At 43.1% G+C, this 18063-nt stretch overlaps 1 protein-coding gene across 4 annotated transcripts in view; it reads right to left on the bottom strand.

Annotated features, from left to right (window-relative positions):
• Positions 1-18063, bottom strand: part of LOC143809795 (protein unc-93 homolog A-like) — a 60139-nt gene that overhangs the window by 27830 nt on the left and 14246 nt on the right. For all 4 annotated transcript variants that reach the window (XM_077292798.1, XM_077292797.1, XM_077292796.1 and 1 more), the window contains exon 2: positions 13078-13218. In XM_077292798.1, the coding sequence (XP_077148913.1) occupies positions 13078-13167 (90 nt within the window). In that variant the 5' untranslated portion in view covers positions 13168-13218. The remainder of the gene's footprint in view (positions 1-13077; positions 13219-18063) is intronic.

Genomic DNA, 18063 nt, shown 5'->3' with positions numbered 1-18063 from the left:
GGGAGTACACGCCTACTAGAGGGCGGACACTCAGACGTTGTAGACGAACACTTTCGAAAATGATGCACGTCATAGGACACATTATCTCTGCCATCACCATTACAGTTTATGCCCCTGCCGATGCATATATCCAGATCCCATTTTTCTGTGGGTTTGGATGAATGCTCCAATGGGTCCAGCTAACGTGACCCTAGAAGCAATGTGAAAGCACCCTTAAAAAAGCCCCATTTGTAATTGTTAAAATTGCAACATTCCTAATTTAATTTTTTTAATAAAAATCAAAATATGAAAAAAATGAAACATACTATTTCGAGCGTGTCATGTCCCCCTGGAAGACCTGAAGTTGGGCGGTAACGTCAGGTAATGAATCGCAGGTCTTATTTAGAGATGTGTGATTTGTGTCCCATATTAAATGGATCCTTTCTATGCTGGTCATAAACATGCAGCTCCATTTCATCTGCTTCTGATCTGGTCATTACCTCTTCCTACATAAACTGGTCAGACCTTCTTGTCCAACGGTGAAAGATTTCTATTCCTGTGCTATGTGCTAAAGCTAAGTGGTTGGAATACAGTTGATGTAGTAGTGTTCTGTGGTTTGCTGTAGTACGCGTGTGTTTATCTTGTGTGGTCGCTGGGGTGCTGTCACACAGACAGCTCTCCAGCGACCAACGATGCCGAAGTCCCCGGGTAACCAGGGTAAACATCGGGTTACTAAGCGCAGGGCCGCACTTAGTAACCCGATGTTTACCCTGGTTACCATTGTAAATGTAAAAAAAAAAAACACTACATACTCACCTTCTGATGTCTGTCATGTCCAGCGCCGTCAGCTTCCCGCACAGTCACAGACACAGTCAGTGCCGGCCGTAAAGCACAGCACAGTGGTGACATCACCGCTGTGCTCAGCTTTTACTTTATGGCCGGCGCTCACAGTCAGTGCGGGAAGCCGCCGGCGGGGGACGTGACAGGCACCGGAATGTGAGTATGTAGTGTTTTTTTTTTTTACATTTACAATGGTAACCAGGGTAAACATCAGGTTACTAAGCGCGGCCCTGCGCTTAGTAACCCGATGTTTACCCTGGTTACAAGCGAACGCATCGCTGGATCGGTGTCACACACACCGATCCAGCGATGACAGCGGGAGATCCAGCGACGAAAGAAAGTTTCAAACGATCTGCTACGACGTACGATTCTCAGCGGGGTGTCTGATCGTAGTAGCGTGTCAGACACAGCGATATCGTATGTATATCGCTGGAACGTCATGGATCGTGCCGTCGTAGCGACCAAAGTGCCACTGTGAGACGGTACCCTAACAGTAGCATAGTAAAGATGGAGATTCTCTACCTTCAAGAATACACTGGAACAGGGATAGTTAGGGTCCCAGTTCAGGGACAGTTTGAGGTGACTCTTAATTACCAAAGACCATCATAGTGTGACGCATACATGTAACACAAAAGCTTGAGTTAAACAATAGGTAAATAGGTTTTCTAATGACATATTCCCTTTCACAGCATAACAATATCACTGTGTAACTCCAGAAACATTGTCATGTGTTCCAGGTTTCCTATTCTATAGAAAGCATGTTGTGTAGTACATACATTTGCATGTTAGAAGCAACTACTATCATATATCGTTTTCCCTTGATAAATATTAAGAAACTTTCACTATGAAAAGTATTTTACTACTGGTATGCGGTCAGTAATTTATCTAGTGAATTGGTTTCACTATTTCCTGTAAACCTAACCTAGTAATTAGAGCATGCATAATAGTTTGTCCTCCATTTAACTCTGAAGGAAACAGATGATCATTAGAAGGGAAGAACCAAACACACCTTTGTGACACAGATTATTTTTTTTTTCATGTAACACTTTCTAAATGACTAAATGTTCCAGTAAAATGCACTGCTTGTTGCATCCTACACAAGTGATCATGAAGTATCCGTTTATACTGATACGTCTGCAAACAGGTTTTATGGTAGACATTTAGCAAGGGTCACAAAGGATGCTAAGGTATTATGAATGCTGAGCACTAGACGCATCATTCTGTATCAAAAAGAAGGTGGTTAGGAAATTATTATTACTAAAGAGCACCATAATGTTTTCCACGCCTTTATGAATTAAATGAGTAAAGCTCCATTATTTGTCTAATAAAAGCATGAGCAAGCTTCTTATAACCATTTAAGTCAGCACATCATCTAACTAGGCTTTAATACAAGTTATTGCTGTCTTATATATGTTCCATTTTTGGCACTTTGGAGTGTGAATTAACTGACTTCCTTGACCTGGCATGTCTGAATTTGTTCATATGTTGCAATGCTATTTATTTTTTGCACAGTGCAAACAATATGTTGTGGATATATTTTTCATTTTTAATATAATTTGTGGTGATTTCAGAAGAGGTGGACATGGGATTTGCCGCTTGGCTGGCAGTTAAAGTAAAATCCTGGCTCTGTCCAATTACAGCAACTTTCAATTTTCTAGATATGCAGTATTGCTGCAAACCACTTGGACAGTGGTGGCGAACCTATGGCACACGTGCCAGAGATGGAAAGCAGAGCCCTCCTCGTGGGCAATGAGCGCCATCTCCACAGTAGCACCACTGCCACTCTCCTCTGCATGAGTGCCGTCTCCTCAGCCTGCGTGCCGTCGCATTAGGCCATGTGTGTGCTGAAGAGGGTGAGAGTGGAGGCGCTAATGCTGAGGAGGTGGTGTACTTACCCACAGGTATGACTGTGATATATGAAGAGACTGCAGTAGCTGGGAAATGGGCAGAGATGAGTAGTTATTCCTTTTTTTTTTAAATGTGGGGCCATTATCCTGTATGGAGCATCATGTGGGGCCATTATACTGTTTAAAGCACTATGTGGGGTCATTATACTGTGTATAACATCATGTTGGGCCATTATCCTGTATGGAGCATCATGTGGCATCATTATACCGTATAGAGCAACCCTCAACCTATTGTCTCCATCCCCACCATCCTCTAGAATGTAAGCCTGCAAGGGCAGGGTCCTAGCCCCTCTGTATCAGTCTGTAATTGTTAGCTTGCTTACTGTAAGTGATATCTGTAATTTGTATGCAACCCCTTCTCATATACAGCACAATGGAATCAATGGTGCTATATAAATAAATAAATAATAATAATAATAATAAAATAGAGCACTATGTGGGGCCATTATACTGTATGTAGCATAATGCAGGGCCATTAAACTGCATGGAGCACTATATAGGGCCATTATACACTACTAGATGGTGGCCCGATTCTAACGCATCGGGTATTCTAGAATATGTATGTATGTATGTATATAGCAGCCACATAGTATATAGCACAGGCCACGTAGTATATAGAAGCCACGTAGTATATAGAAGCCACACAGTATATAACACAGCCACGTAGTTTATAACACAGCCCACATTTGTATAGCACAGGCCATGCCGTATATAACACAGGCCACGCAGTATATAACACAGCCCACGCAGTATATAACACAGGCCACGTAGTATATAGCAGCCATGCAGTATATAACACTGCCCACATAGTATATAACACTGCCCATGTAGTATATAACACAGCCCACATAATATATAGCACAGCCCACGTAGTATAACACAGGCCACACAGTATATAACACTGCCCACGTAGTATATAGCAGCCACGCAGTATATAACACAGGCCACGTAGTATATAGCAGTGTGGGCACCATATCCCTGTTAAAAAAAATAATAAAAATAAAAAATAGTTATATACTCACCCTCCGTCGTCCAGCCAAGCTGTCCCAATGTGCGAGCGGCTGCCGCCAGCTTCCGTTCCCAGAGATGCATTGCGAAATTACCCAGATGACTAAGTGATCTCGCGAGACCGCTAAGTCTTCTGGGTAATTTCGCAATGCATCTCTGGGAACGGAAGCTGGCGGCAGCCGCGCGCGCATCGGTGGACAACGGAAGGTAAGAATAGCAGGTTTTTTGTTTTTTTATTATTTTTAACATTAGATTTTCTTTACTATTGATGTTGCATAGGCAGCATCAACAGTAAAAAGTTGGTCACACAGGGTTAATAGCAGCGTTAACGGAGTGCATTACCCGTGGCATAACATGGTCCTTTAACGCTACCATTAACCCTGTGTGAGCGCTGACTGGAGGGGAGTATGGAGCGGGCGTCGGGCACTGACTGGATGGAAGTAGGGAAGGACTAATTCTCGGCCGGACTGTGCCCGTCGCTGATTGGCCGAGGCCTGGCGGCCTCAACCAATCAGCGACGCGGGATTTCCGGGACAGACAGACGGAAGTACCCTAAGACAATTATGTATATAGATGTGCAGAATTATTAGGCAAGTTGTATTTTGATCACATGTTACTTTTTATACATGTTGTCCTACTCCAAGCTGTTCAGGCTTGAGAGCCAACTACCAATTAAGTAAATCAGGTGATGTGCATCTCTGTAATGAGGAGGGGTGTTATCTAATGACGTCAAAACCCTATATAAGGTGTGCTTAATTATTAGGCAACTTCCTTTCCTTTAGCAAAATGGGTCAGAAGAGAGATTTGACAGGCTCTACCAAGCCCAAAATTGTGAGATGTCTTACAGAGAGATGCAGCAGTCTTGAAATTGACAAACTTTTGAAGGGTGATCACTGAACAATCAAGTGTTTCATGGCAAATAGTCAACAGGGTCGCAAGAAGCGTGTTGGGCAAAAAAAGAGCAAAATAACTGCCCATGAAATGAAGAAAATCAAGCATGAAGCTGCCAAGATGCCATTTGCCACCAGTTTTGCCATATTTCAGAGCTGCAATGTTACTGGAGTAACAAAAAGCACAAGGCGTGCGATACTCAAGGACATGGCCAAGGTAAGGAAGGCTGAAAAACAACCACCTTTGAACAAGAAACATAAGATAAAACGTCAAGACTGGGCCAAGAAATATCCTAAGACTGACTTTTCAAAGGTTTTATGGACTAATGAAATGAGAGTGACTCTTGATGGGCCAGATGGATGGGCTAGAGGCTGGATCAGTAAAGGGCAGAGAGCTCCACTCCGACTTAGACGCCAGCAAGGTGGAGGTGGGGTTCTGGTATGGGCTGGTATCATCAAAGATGAACTTGTGAGACCTTTTCGGGTTGAGGATGGAGTGAAGCTCAACTCCCAGACCTACTGCCAGTTTCTGTAAGCCAACTTCTTCAAGCAGTGGTACAGGAAGAAGTCGGTATTGTTCAAGAAAAACATGATTTTCATGCAGGACAATGCTCCATCACATGACTCCAACTACTCCACATCATGGCTGGCCAGTAAAGGTCTCAAAGAAGAAAAATAATGACATGGCCCCCTTGTTCACCTGATCTGAACCCCATAGAGAACCTGTGGTCCCTCATAAAATGTGAGATCTACAGGGAGGGAAAACAGTACACCTCTCGGAACAGTGTCTGGGAGGCTGTGGTGGCTGCTGCATGCAATGTTGGTCGTAAACAGATCAAGCAACTGACAGAATCTATGGATGGAAGGCTGTTGAGTGTCATCATAAAGAAAGGGGGCTATATTGGTCACTAATTTTTGGGGGTTTGTTTTTGCATGTCAGAAATGTTTATTTCTAAATTGTATGCAGTGATATTGGTTTACCTGGTGAAAATAAACAAGTGAGATGGGAATATATTTGGTTTTTATTAAGTTGCCTAATAATTCTGCACAGTAATAGTTACTTGCACAAACAGATATCCTCCTAAGATAGCCAAATAAAAAAAAAAACAACTCCAACTTCAAAAAATATTAAGCTTTGATATTTAGGACCAGAATCCCTCAATGTCTGTCCACTATTTCATCCTTCTTCTCCGCTAGATTTCTCAAACTTAACATGGACAAAACAGAATTCATCATCTTTCCCCCATCTCGCGCGACCCCCCCCAACGAACCTATCCATTACAGTAAATGGCTGCCCACTCTCCCCAGTCCCACAAGCTCGCTGCCTCGGGGTAATCCTTGATGCTGATCTCTCCTTCAAACCACATATCCAAGCCCTTTCCACTTCCTGCCGACTTCAACTCAAAAATATTTCACGAATCCGTTCATTCCTCAACCAAGAATCTGCAAAAACCCTAGTCCATGCCCTCATCATCTCTCGCCTCGACTACTGCAACCTCCTGCTCTGTGGCCTCCCCTCGAACACTCTCGCACCCCTCCAATCTATTCTAAACTCTGCTGCCCGACTAATCCACCTGTCCCCCCGCTATTCTCTGGCCTCTCCCCTCTGTCAATCCCTTCACTGGCTCCCCATTGCCCAGAGACTCCAGTACAAAACCCTAACGATGACATACAAAGCCATCCACAACCTGTCTCCTCCATACATCTGTGACCTCGTCTCCCGGTACTTACCTACACGCAACCTCCGATCCTCACAAGACCTCCTTCTCTACTCCCCTCTTATCTCCTCTTCCCACAATCGCATACAAGATTTCTCTCGCGTATCACCCCTACTCTGGAACCTTCTACCACATCACATCAGACTCTCGCCTACCATCAGAATCTTCAAAAAGAATCTGAAGACCCACCTCTTCTGACAAGCCTACAACCTGCAGTAACCACCGATCAACCCAACCGCTGCACGATCAGCTCTATACTCACCTACTGTATTCTCACCCATCCCTTGTAGATTGTGAGCCTTCGCGGGCAGGGTCCTCACTCCTCCTGTACCAGTTATGACTTGTATTGTTTAAGATTATTGTACTTGTTTTTATTATGTATACCCCTCCTCACTTGTAAAGCGCCATGGAATAAATGGCGCTATAACAATAAATAATAATAATAATAATAATAATAATAATTGATAACATAGTTGTTGATCAATAATAAAAATAATCCTCTAAATTACAACTTGCCTAATAATTCTGCACACAGTGTATTGTATGGAGTATCACGTGAGGCCATTATGCTATATGGAGTATCGTGTGAGGCCATTATACTGTATGCAGCATCATATGGGGCCATTAGACTGTATGGAGCACTATGTGGGGCCATTATATTGTATGGAGCATCATATATCATGTGGGACCATAATACTGTTTGGAGCATCATATGGTGCCATTAAACTATATGGAGCACTATGTAGAGCCATTATACTCTTTGGAGCACTAAGTGAGGCCAATATTCTGTATGGAGCATCATGTAGGGCCATTGTACTGTATGGATCATCATGTGAGGCCATTATACTTTATAGAGCACTATGTGAGGCTATTATACTATAAGGGGCACCATACGGGGCCATTATACTGTAGGAAGCATCGTGTGAAGCCATTATGCTGTATGGAGAACTATGTGGGGACATAGTACTGTATTAAGCACTATGTGAGGCCATTATACTATCTGGAGCATCATGTAGGGTCAATATACTGTATGGAACAGTATGTGGGACCATTATACTATATAGAGCACTATGTGGAGCCATTATATTGTATGGAGTATCATGTGAGGCTATTATACTATATGGAACATCGTGTGAGGCCATTATACTGTATGTGGCATCATATGGGGCCATTAGACTGTATGGAGCACTATGTGGGGCCATTATATTGTCATATGGGACCATAATACTGTATGGAGCATCATATGGGGCTATTAGGCTGTATGGAGCACTATGTAGGACCATTATACTGTACTAGATGGTGGCCCGATTCTAACGCATCGGGTATTCTAGAATATGTATGTATGTATGTATATAGCAGCCACATAGTATATAGCACAGGCCACGTAGTATATAGGAGCCACATAGTATATAGAAGCCACACAGTATATAACACAGCCACGTAGTTTATAACACAGCCCACATAATGTATAGCACAGGCCATGCTGTATATAACACAGGCCACGCAGTATATAACACAGCCCACGCAGTATATAACACAGGCCACGTAGTATATAGCAGCCATGCAGTATATAACACTGCCCACGTAGTATATAACACTGCCCATGTAGTATATAACACAGCCCACATAATATATAGCACAGCCCACGTAGTATAACACAGGCCACACAGTATATAACACTGCCCACGTAGTATATAGCAGCCACGCAGTATATAACACAGGCCATGTAGTATATAGCAGTGTGGGCACCATATCCCTGTTAAAAAAAAAAAAAAAAAAAATAGTTATATACTCACCCTCCGTCGTCCAGCCAAGCTGTCCCAATGTGCGAGCGGCTGCCGCCAGCTTCCGTTCCCAGAGATGCATTGCGAAATTACCCAGATGACTAAGTGGTCTCGCGAGACCGCTAAGTCTTCTGGGTAATTTCGCAATGCATCTCTGGGAACGGAAGCTGGCGGCAGCCGCGTGCGCATCGGTGGACAACGGAAGGTAAGAATAGCAGGTTTTTTGTTTTTTTATTATTTTTAACATTAGATTTTTTTTACTATTGATGCTGCATAGGCAGCATCAATAGTAAAAAGTTGGTCACACAGGGGATTAATAGCAGCGTTAACGGAGTGCATTACCCGTGGCATAACATGGTCCTTTAACACTACCATTAACCCTGTGTGAGCGCTGACTGGAGGGGAGTATGGAGCGGGCGCCGGGCACTGACTGGATGGAAGTAGGGAAGGACTAATTCTCGGCCGGACTGTGCCCGTCGCTGATTGGCCGAGGCCTGGCGGCCTCAACCAATCAGCGACGCGGGATTTCCGGGACAGACAGACAGAAGTACCCTAAGACAATTATATATATAGATGTGCAGAATTATTAGGCAAGTTGTATTTTGATCACATGTTACTTTTTATACATGTTGTCCTACTCCAAGCTGTTCAGGCTTGAGAGCCAACTACCAATTAAGTAAATCAGGTGATGTGCATCTCTGTAATGAGAAGGGGTGTTATCTAATGACATCAAAACCCTATATAAGGTGTGCTTAATTATTAGGCAACTTCCTTTCCTTTAGCAAAATGGGTCAGAAGAGAGATTTGACAGGCTCTACCAAGCCCAAAATTGTGAGATGTCTTACAGAGAGATGCAGCAGTCTTGAAATTGCCAAACTTTTGAAGGGTGATCACTGAACAATCAAGTGTTTCATGGCAAATAGTCAACAGGGTCGCAAGAAGCGTGTTGGGCAAAAAAAGCGCAAAATAACTGCCCATGAAATGAAGAAAATCAAGCATGAAGCTGCCAAGATGCCATTTGCCACCAGTTTTGCCATATTTCAGAGCTGCAATGGGCACAGTCTGGCCGAGAATTAGTCCTTCCCTACTTCCTGGCGGCCTCAACCAATCAGCGACGCAGGATTTCCGGGACAGACAGACGGAAGTACCCTAAGACAATTATATATATAGATGGAGCACTATGTGGGGCCATTACTCTGTATGGAGCATCATGTAGGGCCATTATACTGTAGGGAGCACTATAGGGGCCATTATACTATATGGAGCATCATGTGGGGTCATTACACTGTATGGATCATCATGTGAGGCCATTAGACTTTATGGAGCACTATGTGAGGCCCTTATACTATAAGTAGCATCATGTGGGGTAATTATGCTGTATAGAGCACTATGTGGTCCATTATACTGTATGGAGCACTATGTGGGACCATTATGCTGCATGGAGCATCATTTGAGGCCATTATACTTTGTGGAGCATCGTGTAGGGCCATTATACTGTATGTAGTATCATATGGGGCCATTACACTGTATGGAACACTGTGTGGGGCCATTATATTGTATGGAGCATCAAGTGGGGCCATTATACTGTATGGAGCACTATGCGGGGCCATTATACTGTATGGAGCACTATGTGGGGCCATTATACTGTATGGAGCACTATGTGGGGTGATTATACTGTATGGAGTATTATGTGGTGCCATTACACTGTATGGAGCATTATATGGGGCCTATTATACTGTATGGAAGGCAATTCAGGGCCAAGTTATACTATATGGAGCACTATGTGGGACCCATTATACTATATGGAGGACTACGTTGGACCCATTACACTGTATGGAGGACTATGTGGGGCCCATTATACTGTACAGAGAACTATGTGAGGCCCATTAGACTGTATGGAGGTCTGTATGGGGCCATTATACTGTATGGAGCACTATGTGCGGCCCATTACACTGTATGGAGGACTATGTGGGGCACATTACACTGTATGGAGGACTATGTTGGACCATTATACTTTATGGAGGACTTTTTGTAGCCATTATACTGTATGGAGGACTGTGTGGGCATTACAGATAGAAATCATAGTGTGATGAGGTCAACATTCTTTGTTGGGGGATTGAGGAAGGTGGGTGCAGTAGGGACATCATACTTTGCATGTGGAGGATAATGTGGAGGAAATCACTGTGGGAGTATCATAAATCTGTTTATTCAAGGTTTTTTTTTTATCCTTTATTACATATTTAAATTAGGCCAATGGGCCATATGCTTTTTACTGCTCTTACATAACATATTATATTATTCCAATATAATTCCAAAAGTTGGAAAGTAAAGAAAGAAAGTAAGGAAAAGTTAACTAAAACCTCAGTATTCAGGTTAAATTGCCGTGTTGGCACTTTGCAATAAATAACTGGGATTTGGATTGCAGTTTGGGCACTTGGTCCCTAAAAGGTTCGCCATCACTGCACTAGGACATGTCAAAACATAATCATGAATTGAGGATTGACATCTGCAAGCACAATCAATCTCTAAAAAGGTGGAGCCATTGTGCTTTTTCTCTGTCACTTGCAGGTTTTAGTATCCAGAACTCTGCAACTCAAGTTAATTGGGAATTGTTTTACTGCCAGGATAGTGGAGGTGCTGCACAGAAAAAAACAGAGGGTTGTCTGTGCTCTACTAGAATAGTGAGTGACCACTTTGTTCTAGTGATCAATAAGATTTCCATCAGTTAGACACCTCCATGAATCATTGTTGAAATTAATATTGCATGCTAGTAGCAATATGTGATAATTTTGCTAGTTTTTTCTTTGAAAAACTATTGTTGTAGTAGAATTATAATTTTTGTATTTCTTTGTATGATACCTTTAAAGTGAGTCTGTCACTCTAGACTTACATAATAGACTAAACACACTGCCTTGTAGAGGATATAACCCATATAAAAAACATACCTTTACTTTTAAAATCACCATTATCCAGAAAATACACTTTATTTCTTAGGCTAATTAACAAAGCACTCCCACTAACTTTATTTATTTATTAAATATGTGAAAATATGCATGCAATGTACTGTGAGTGTATTAAAATACTCATCTACCGTTGCTGTCTCCGATGTCCAGCGTCGTTCCTCCCTGCTTCTCAGTGATGTCACCATTCTTCAGACTCTCCAGGTCTCTCCATTCTCTATGCATGAGTCGGAAGTCTCTTTTAATCCCTTTTTGACATCGGGAGTAATTGCACGCCAATGTCGGACTCCCCATGTTTGGTGTGGGCTCCAGCGCTGAACATGCACCTTTCCGGGCACATAATAGCTGATCTATACAGCTGTGCCCGCAACAGCCACGGGTGGAATCGCGATCCATTTGGGGCTGTTAACTAGTTAAACGCCGCTGGCAATCTCTAACAGCGGCATTTAACTCGCACTTACTGGAAGCACATCATAATTCCATAGGTGACCCCGTCACATGATCGCGGGTCACCAATGGTTTGGCATGACAACCAGAGGTCTCCAGCAGACCTGTATGGTTGTCATTGCCAGATTGGTCGGCGCTCATAGCAAGTGAGCATTTCTGCTGCACACAGGTGATCTGACCATCGCCTGTATGTAGCAGAGCTGATCAGACAACTGCAGATTCTAGTCTCCCATGGAGACTATTGAAGCATGCAAAAAGTTAAAAAAAAGTTTTTAAAAATATAAAAAAAAATAAAAAAAATATAAAAGTTCAAATCACCCCCCTTTCGCCCCATTCAAAATAAAACAATTAAAAAAAATCAAATATATACATATTTAGTATTTCTGCTTTCAGAATTGCCTGATCTATCAATATAAAAAAAGAATTAACCCAATCACTGAACAGCGTAATGAGAAAAAAAATTCAAAATGTCAGAATTACGTTTTTTGGTCACCACTACATTGCAATAAAATGCAATAACGGGTGATCAAGTGATCATTTCTACACCAAAATGGTATCGATAAAATTGCCAGCTCGGTGCCGCAAAAATAAGCCCTCACCCAGCCCCAGATCACCAAAAATGGAGACGCTACAGGTTTTGGAAAATTGCACCATTTTTTTTTTTTTTTACCAAAGTTTGGATTTTTTTTCCACCACTTAAATAAAAAAGAACCTAGACATGCTTGGTGTCTATGACCTGGAGAATCATATTGGCAGGTCAGTTTTAGCATTTAATGAACATGAAACAAAAAACAACAACTGTGGAATTGCACTTTTTTGCAATTTCACTGCACTTGGAATTTTTTTCCTGTTTTCCAGTACATGATATGGTAAAACCGATGGTGTTGTTCAAAAGTCCTGCAAAAAACAAGCCCTCACATGGCCATTTTGACTGACAAATAAAAATGTTATGGCTCTGGGAAGGAGGGGAGCAAAAAAGAAAACCGCAAAATGGAAATACCTCTGCTCGTAACGGGATTAATATGCCTAATTGCCTAATTGTAAAATATTGTAAAAGTCACTTCCAGGTCACTCAGAGCTTGGAATTAACCTGGAGAGTTTGTAGAGGGGTGAGAGGGGCAGGAGAATGTCACTGGATCCCACGGAGAGCAGAGGTAGGTGAGTATATTAACCCACTGAGTCACACTACATTACATACACATACACACACTCAATGGATAAAGAAGTCATTGGGAATGTTTCTTCAAGGTGTTTTGTGCACCCTTGTGTTGCCAAGTGGCTGTTATTTGCATGAGACCTCTCATCTTTGACAGCAGATGCTTGCCCAGAGTGGACCCTGTCTGTAAAGAATACTGTTCATGCGCATATTGCATGAAGGGTCAGAGTACTTTTCTCATCATAACAAGGTTAAAATTTGCAGAGATCACAGATTACTCTAATCCAAACTATTGAACAAGTGATCAATAAATATATGATCAGTACATGGTTAATATAGTAAACTTTTTATGAAAATGTTATTTGTTTCATATAAGGTGGTACTTTACCTGAAGAGTCTGAAGCCCCATATAAGCAGTGTATAGGAGTAAGATTCCAAATGACAGAATAAGAATATTTTTGAGATGTGAACATTGCATTCTTTAACCTTTATTTTTGCAGGTTCTGATGTCTTGTCAGTCTTGTTAATGCTGTAGGCAAGCATGAAGATTATTACAATGTTGTAGATAAATTCATATAGTATATAATTACTTGTATCTATAATTGCACTAATTTATGTCCTTGGGGGGTTAAACAATGATTTTCTTTGAAGTTTGAAATGTCCTTAAAGAGGTTGGCCACGGTATCTTTAATTTAACAGCTGTGTTGATGATATGATTTTGTAGCACTTACTATTATATAAGGGTTGCCCACCTTTGAGGACAATTTTTACTTTCTTACATTTCTGCACTTGGGGCTCAAATGATCTTTGCAATTGGGTCTCATTAAAAATATTGCACCTTTGCCTTGTATCGCCTTAGTTTTGCACTGTATATTGCTGACTGTAGAATCAGTGAACAGGGCTGGCCATATTACTTGCATTGCAACAGCTGTGTGGGGGACATTATGGATGTTGATGGAGGAGCAAGTGACAAAACAAGTCCATTAGTCTCCTCCAATTGAAAAAAACACGTCACATAGGAAAGCTGCTTCCCTATTAGAGACTGATTTCCTATTAGACAAAGCTGACACTTTTTTTAAACCAAATTTGGATTAAAAAGCAAAATTATAAATACAATTCATTCAAAATCAGTGATCTACAACTATTTAGAACCATGAATCCAATAGCACCAGAGTCATAGTAACTGAAAGATATTTTCTTTGTGGATTTACCCTTAACTACTTAACCCTTTATCCATTAACTCCTTTAGCTCTTTACCCTTCTAAGCCACATTATCTGAGGAGCCACCTGGCTATGTAAAATGAAACAATAGTCCATCATTATTTTAAGACATGAAGGTCAATGAAATGTGTATTATAAGAAATGAAGGTCATTGAAATTTGGAAAATTGCTGGAACCTTGAAAATATTTTCAAGTGCTATCATGAAAACTATCAATCGCTATGATGAAACTGGTTTTCATGATTGCTTCCTAGGAAAAGAAGATCATTAATTATCTCTGCTGCAGAGGATAAGTTCATCAAAAATACCAGCATTGCCTCAGAAACTGGAAACTCACAGTACCTCAGATAAGTGTCCTTATAGATTATGCAAAGATATCAAGTATCAGATATGTCTCAACATTAAGTGTCCAGAGGAGATCATAAGTTGCAGGCCTTTACAGTGAAATTGATGTAAAGAAGACACTGTTGAGGACCACAAGCAAGAATAGGAGATTTGCTTTGGCCACGCAACTCAAGGAATCGACGTTAGTGGAATTAAGTGGAAATCTATACTGTGGTCTGATTTGAGATTTTTGGTACCTACAATATCTTTGTCAATGGTTGAAAAGTTAAGTTAAGGAAATGTTTTCTAGATGTGTGGTGCTCTAATGAGAAGCACGGTGGGGGAAGTGTAATGTTGTCTGAGTGCATTGCTTATGACACTGATCGTGATTTATTCAAAATTTATGGTACACCTAACCAGCATGGCTAAAAAGCATTCTGCAATAATGTACCATCCAGTAGCATAGCTACCAGGGAGGGCAGAGTGGGCGCTCTGAGGGGGCCCACCCGGAGCTACGCTACTGTAACTGCATCGGCGCACGCAGCGCGCCGATACAGTTTCATTCTGTGGCACAGCAGGGACAATCAATATCCCTGCTCTGCCACTATGGGGCCCCTAAGCAGGCGGGGGGCCCGGTGCCAGCAGTGGGCCCCCTGTCCGTCATTGCAAAGTCAGGTGTATCGGCAGCTAGCCGATACAGCTCACCGCATTGATGAGGGAAGGAGCGCTGCACTGTGCTCCTTCTCCCATCATCCCCGTCGGCGTCTGACATCGCAGACGCCGACACAGGCAGCCGGCGCGATGACGTCACCGCCCAGCGCCCGCTGTCAGGAGATGAGCAGGAGCAGGGAGCACCGCTGGAACAAAGAGGAAAAGAGGTATTTATTTATTGGGTTTTTTAATGGGGTCTGCCCTATACAACAGTACCTGCTATTTAGGGGGGTGCTGTCTCATACTACAGGATCTGCCTATGGGGGGTGCTGTCTTATACTACAGGATCTGCCTATGGGGGGTGCTGCCTTATACTACAGGATCTGCCTACGAGGGGTGCTGCCTTATACTACAGGATCTGCCTATGGGGGGTGCTGCCTTATACTACAGGATCTGCCTATGGGGGTGCTGCCTTATACTATAGGACCTGCCTATGGGGTGGTGCTGCCTTATACTAAAGGATCGGCCTATGGGGATGCTGTCTTATACTACAGGATCTGGCTATGGGGGTGCTGTCTTATACTACAGGATCTGCCTATGTGGGTGCTGTCTTATACTACAGGATCTGCCTATGGGGGGTGCTGTCTTATACTACAGGGTCTGCCTTTGGGGGGGGCGCTGTCTTATACTACAGGATCTGCCTATGGGGAGTGCTGCCTTTTACTACAGGGTCTGCCTATGGGGGGTGCTGCCTTATACTACAGAGTCTGCCTATGGGGGTGCTGCTTAATACTACAGGATCTGCCTATGGGGGGTGATGCCTTATACTAGTCTGCCTATGGGGGTGCTGCTTAATACTACAGAGTGTGCCTATGGGGGTCCTGCTTAATATACTACAGGGTCTGCATATGGGGGTACTGTCATATACTACAGGGTCTGCCTATAGGGGTACTGCCTTATACTACAGGGTCTGCCTGTGGGGGTACTGTCTTATACTACAGAGTCTGCCAATGGGGGTGTTGCTTAATACTACAGGGTCTGCCTATAGGGGTACTGTCTTGTACTACAGGGTCTGCCTATGTGGTGCTGCCTTATACTACAGGGTCTGCCTATCGGGGTACTGTCTTATACTACAGGGTCTGCTGATAGGGGTACTATCTTATACTACAGGGTCTGCCAATGGGGGTGCTTCTTAATACTACAGGGTCTGCCTGTAGGGGTACTGTCTTATACTACAGGGTCTGCCTATGTGGTGCTGCCTTATAATGCAGGGTCTGCCTATGTGGGTACTGTCTTATACTACAGGGTCTGCTGATAGGGGTACTGTCTTATATTACAGAGTCTGCCAATGGGGGTGCTGCTTAATACTACAGGGTCTGCCTATAGGGGTACTGTCTTATACTACAGGGTCTGCCTATAGGGGTACTGTCTTATACTACAGGGTCTGCCTATGTGGTGCTGCCTTATAATGCAGGGTCTGCCTATGGGGGTACTGTCTTATACTACAGGGTCTGCTGATAGGGGTACTGTCTTATACTACAGGGTCTGCCATTGGGGGTGCTGCTTAATACTACAGGGTCTGCCTATAGGGGTACTGTCTTATACTACAGGGTCTGCCTATAGGGGTACTGTCTTATACTACAGGGTCTGCCTATGGGGTGCTGTCTTGTACTATATTGAGGACTATCTGACACATTACACTATATGGAGGTTATCTATGTGGCCATCATACAGTGTGGGGATTACAGTGAAGGGGCCATCATACAGTGTTGGAGCCATCAAACAGTTTGGAGGCTACTAAGGGGTCAGTATACTGTGTGGGTGGCACTATACAGTGAGGAGGCGTTATACTGTGTATAGGGGAGCTGTACAGGGGGGCGACTCGGGACATTAAATTTAAAGTGGGCACTTATTGTTATAGGGGAACTCAGGTTACTGTGACTATCAAAGGGGCACACAGGGCAATATTACTATCTAGGGGGCAAAATGTGGGCACTGTTTCTAGAGCACTTGCACCTGGCATTACTATATTATAGAAGGTTACTTTAGAACTTAGAGGGTACAGAGAACCATACAGCAGGTGCAGTAATAGGGTCACATATGGCAGCAGAGGCTCAGTATTGGGTTATCAGGGGCAGTAATAGGGTCAAATACAGCAGCAGCAGCTCAGTATTGGGGTATCAGGGGCAGTAATAGGGACACATATGGCAGCAGCGGCTCAGTATCGGGATATCAGGTGGAGTAATAGGGACACATACAGCAGCAGCGGCTCAGTATTTGGGTATCAGGTGCAGTAATAGGGTCAAATACAGCAGCAGCGGCTCAGTATTGGGGTATTAGGGGCAGTAACAGGGACACATACAGCAGCAGCGGCTCAGTATTTGGGGTATCCGCAGGATGAGGAGTTTGTGCAGGTTCTGAATAAATGGTGATGGGGCTGGAATATGAGAAGTGAAACGTGTCTTTGTTGTATTCTCTGCAGCCGAGACCTGGCTGGAAGAAGTTGTCGTGTTGGTCTGGGCCAGATGGAAAAGACGGGAAAAGTGAACGATTCCATCAGAAAGAATGTCAGCGGTAAGTCATTATCTGTAACTTTGCTGTGATCTCTTATATGTTCTGCAGGGCTGGTATCTACCACTGACTATATGGAGGTAATATCAATATTGCTCTTTATATAGACATTATTTTTAGTGATGAGCGAGTGTACTCGTTGCTCGGGTGACCTCAGAGTATTTATTAGTGTTCGGAGATTTCATTTCATCACGGCAGCTGAATGATTTACAGCTATTAGCCAGCCTGAGTACATGTGGGTGTTGCCTGGTTGCTAGGTAATCCCCACATGTAATCAAGCTGGCCAATAGCTGTAAATCATCCTGCTGAGGCGATGAAAACATAATCTCCGAGCAGTCATAAATACTTGGATACCACCTGAGCATGCTCGGGAAAACCCGAGCAGCGAGTACACTCACTCATCACTAATTATTTTCAGTAACAGCGCGGTCATCTGCTGAGGTTCTCCTCCACTATTAGGGTGCATCACCGAGTTGTAATCAAGGTTACCTGGTTAGGGGCCCACTCAGAAGCTTGGCCCCCTGAGCCAAAACCCTAGCTACGCCTCTGATACCATCTTATCTAGTTTGCACTTAGTGGGACTGTCATTTGTGTTGCAACAGAACTAT

Source organism: Ranitomeya variabilis, chromosome 2 (genome assembly GCF_051348905.1).
Source record: "Ranitomeya variabilis isolate aRanVar5 chromosome 2, aRanVar5.hap1, whole genome shotgun sequence".
Taxonomy (NCBI): domain Eukaryota; kingdom Metazoa; phylum Chordata; class Amphibia; order Anura; family Dendrobatidae; genus Ranitomeya; species Ranitomeya variabilis.
Note: the sequence above shows the minus strand (reverse complement) of the source record. Positions and strands in the feature narration are given on the sequence as shown.